The sequence below is a fragment of the Austrofundulus limnaeus genome, unplaced genomic scaffold, assembly GCF_001266775.1.
Source record: "Austrofundulus limnaeus strain Quisiro unplaced genomic scaffold, Austrofundulus_limnaeus-1.0 Scaffold1671, whole genome shotgun sequence".
Taxonomy (NCBI): domain Eukaryota; kingdom Metazoa; phylum Chordata; class Actinopteri; order Cyprinodontiformes; family Rivulidae; genus Austrofundulus; species Austrofundulus limnaeus.
Genome location: NW_013954073.1, coordinates 45,824 through 49,101, shown reverse-complemented (window position 1 = coordinate 49,101; position 3,278 = coordinate 45,824). Strand labels below are relative to the sequence as shown.

Here is a 3,278-nt window from a genome sequence, read left to right as displayed (position 1 = left end):
CACATGTGTGTTTCACTAATCACATGTGTGTTTCACTAATCAAATGTGTGTTTCACTAATCAAATGTGTGTTTCACTAATCAAATGTGTGTATCACTAATCACATGTGTGTTTCACTAATCACATGTGTGTTTCACTAATCGAATGTGTGTTTCACTAATCACATGTGTGTTTCACTAATCACGTGTGTTTCACTAATCACGTGTGTTTCACTAATCACATGTGTGTTTCACTAATCACATGTGTGTTTCACTAATCAAATGTGTGTTTCACTAATCACGTGTGTTTCACTAATCAAATGTGTGTTTCACTAATCAAATGTGTGTTTCACTAATCACATGTGTGTTTCACTAATCATGTGTGTTTCACTAATCACGCGTGTTTCACTAATCACGTGTTTCACTAATCACATGTGTTTCACTAATCAAATGTGTGTTTCACTAATCACGTGTGTGTTTCACTAATCACGTGTGTGTTTCACTAATCACGTGTGTCACTAATCACATGTGTGTGTCACTAATCAAATGTGTGTTTCACTAATCAAATGTGTGTTTCACTAATCAAATGTGTTTCACTAATCACATGTTTCACTAATCACGTGTTTCACTAATCACGTGTGTGTTTCACTAATCACGTGTGTGTTTCACTAATCTCGTGTGTGTTTCACTAATCAGATGTGTGTTTCACTGATCAGATGTGTGTTTCACTAATCAAATGTGTGTTTCACTAATCACGTGTGTGTTTCACTAATCACGTGTGTGTTTCAGTAATCACGTGTGTGTTTCACTAATCACGTGTGTGTTTCACTAATCAGATGTGTGTTTCACTAATCAGATGTGTGTTTCACTAATCAGATGTGTGTTTCACTAATCACGTGTGTGTTTCACTAATCACGTGTGTGTTTCACTAATCAGGTGTGTGTTTCACTAATCAGATGTGTGTTTCACTAATCAGATGTGTTTCACTAATCAGATGTGTTTCACTAATCACGTGTGTTTCACTAATCACGTGTGTTTCACTAATCACGTGTGTGTTTCACTAATCACACACTTGGTTTGAACTCTCCTGCCGTCAGTGTAGAATAATAGTTTTTAAACTTTATGAAAACAGCTGGAATCGTTCATAAAAACTTCAGGTTTCAGGTTCTGATTTTACCAAGTCAGAAAACATTTACATTTATAAAAGTTCTGTCTTTAATCGTGGAAATTTTAGATTTTTTTCTTGCAGATTTGCCATTTTTCTACACAAACTTTTTTTTCTCAAAGCTTTCTGAAATTAATCTTTGTTTTTAGACAAAATTTTGCTCCTTTTTTTTTCTTTTCATCTGCAAACTGGCCTTAATACTCCGTGGTAAAAACACTGACTTCAGACGAGACGTCAATCATTTTCTTCGTCACTAAATACCATGAAGTTAGTTTTATATAATTTAATGGTTTTTATTATTAGGTTGAAATCAAATTTAGTATTTTCACAAATTCTGACTTCATCATTTCCAACATCCATTTAATATTTTCTCCTGACCAAAGACTTGAAGTTTCTTCTGAATAAAGCCCACCGCAGACCACCGTCCAATACAAACAGGTTTGGTCTGAGCACAGAACCCTGTGGAACTCCACATGATGTTCAGATGTGAACAAACTGCTTCCTGTTGTTCAGACCTGCTCACAGCTCAGGTGTCCCTCACTAACATCAGATCCATGTCCACACCACTCAGGACGGGGCCTACCTGGTCAGGGACAGCACCCGGCAGCAGACCAACCAACCCTTCACCCTCATGGTCCTCTACCAGGACAAGGTCTACAACATCCAGATCAGGCTGCAGGACCAGCAGTACCAACTGGGAACTGGACTCAAATCTCAGGAGGTAAACCCAAACTGAACATCAGTGCTCCGAAGGTCCTGGTCCAGTCCTGGTTCCTGGATCCAGACCGTGCTGTGGTGATGAGTGTCCTCCAGCAGGGGGCAGTGCTCACTTCCTGTTTCTGTCTGCAGTGTTTCCTGTCAGTCAGTGACATCATCAGTCACTACTCCCAGTCCACTCTGGTCCTGATCGACGCCAAGAACCGCACCTCCAGCCAGCAGAACCAGTGCCTGCTGTCCGAGCCAGCTGGGTCCTACTCCACGAGTCAGACCTGGTCCTGAAGACCCAGACCCAGGTCCACATGCTCACCAAACTGAACCACCAGCAGAACTGTCTGAGTTTTAATGTTTGTTCAGGTTTGACTGAAACTTTAAGCCACATCAGCTAAAATCAGCTTCAGCTTCTGTTCGCTGACCTTTGACCTCTGCTTCCTGTAACCTTTGTCACTTTTAAATAAAACATCACAAATATCAGCTGCGTCCTCATTTCTTCTAGCTGAACCACGAAGAACAGGATTTTAGCTCTTTTATCAGCTAAAACTTGAGGATTTTAGCTCTTTTATCAGCTAAAACTTGAGGATTTTAGCTCTTTTATCAGCTAAAACTTGACATTCAGGTGCTGTTATATCAAATAACTTCCTGTTTGATCCAAACAACTTCAAACAGCCTGACAGCCTTTGATGTTTTATTAAAACAAAACTTAGAACAAACATTTTTAACAAAATTMATCAGTTCTTTGTTGGGATGAAGCCCCGTTTTAGCCTAGCTTAGCACAAACACTGGAAACAGGTGGAAAGTGTTAGCGCTCAGGTTGGAGGTGCGTCCTGATTGGCTCAGAGCGGTTTGGGCAGGTTGGACACTTCCTCCAAACACTCGTCGTAGGCGTCCTGGTAGTCCGCATGAGGTTTGATTAGGATCACACAGGTGGGCCGCTTGGAGCCCGCAGACGATCCCAGATCCTGCAGATCATTTCAAAATAAGAGTCTGAATTACAGAAAAATACTTTCTGCTCATAAAGCTGTCTCTGTCCTCAGGAGGACAACAGGAAGTCAGACACAAAGCTGAGGACATGTCCCTGTCCTCAGGAGGACATGTCCCTGTCCTCAGGAGGACATGTCCCTGTCCTCAGGAGGACATGTCCCTGTCCTCAGGAGGACAACAGGAAGTCAGACTGACCGTTTTGGACGGGATGAAGGCGTAGGGCAGACTCCTGTCCTCACACATGATTGGCAGGTGACAGTAGACGTCGATGGGTAACGTGTCGCCTGCTAGAACCACGATCCTGAAAACAAGACTGACGTTTAGACATCCTGGTTCTGTTCAGCTGCTGAAACAGCCGAAATGTTTACCTACAGAAACAGCTGATATGTTTACCTACAGAAACAGCTGAAGTCTTTGTTTACCTACAGAAACAGCTGA

At 41.7% G+C, this 3,278-nt stretch overlaps 2 protein-coding genes across 2 annotated transcripts in view; one reads left to right on the top strand and one right to left on the bottom strand.

Annotated features, from left to right (window-relative positions):
• The window catches only part of lcp2a (lymphocyte cytosolic protein 2a), a gene marked incomplete at its 5' end in the record, with an annotated part of 20,206 nt that extends 17,774 nt beyond the window's left edge, over window positions 1–2,432 (top strand). Inside the window, 2 exon segments of the mRNA XM_014033234.1 lie at window positions 1,714–1,863; window positions 1,992–2,432. Coding sequence (XP_013888688.1) covers window positions 1,714–1,863; window positions 1,992–2,141 — 300 coding nt within the window.
• A 98-nt stretch (window positions 2,433–2,530) lies between these two features.
• Window positions 2,531–3,278, bottom strand: part of nhp2 (NHP2 ribonucleoprotein homolog (yeast)) — a 2,281-nt gene continuing 1,533 nt past the window's right edge. The window contains exons 3-4 of the mRNA XM_014033238.1: window positions 3,036–3,141; window positions 2,531–2,818 (exon numbers count right to left, since the gene is read on the bottom strand). Coding sequence (XP_013888692.1) covers window positions 2,693–2,818; window positions 3,036–3,141 — 232 coding nt within the window. The 3' untranslated portion in view covers window positions 2,531–2,692. The remainder of the gene's footprint in view (window positions 2,819–3,035; window positions 3,142–3,278) is intronic.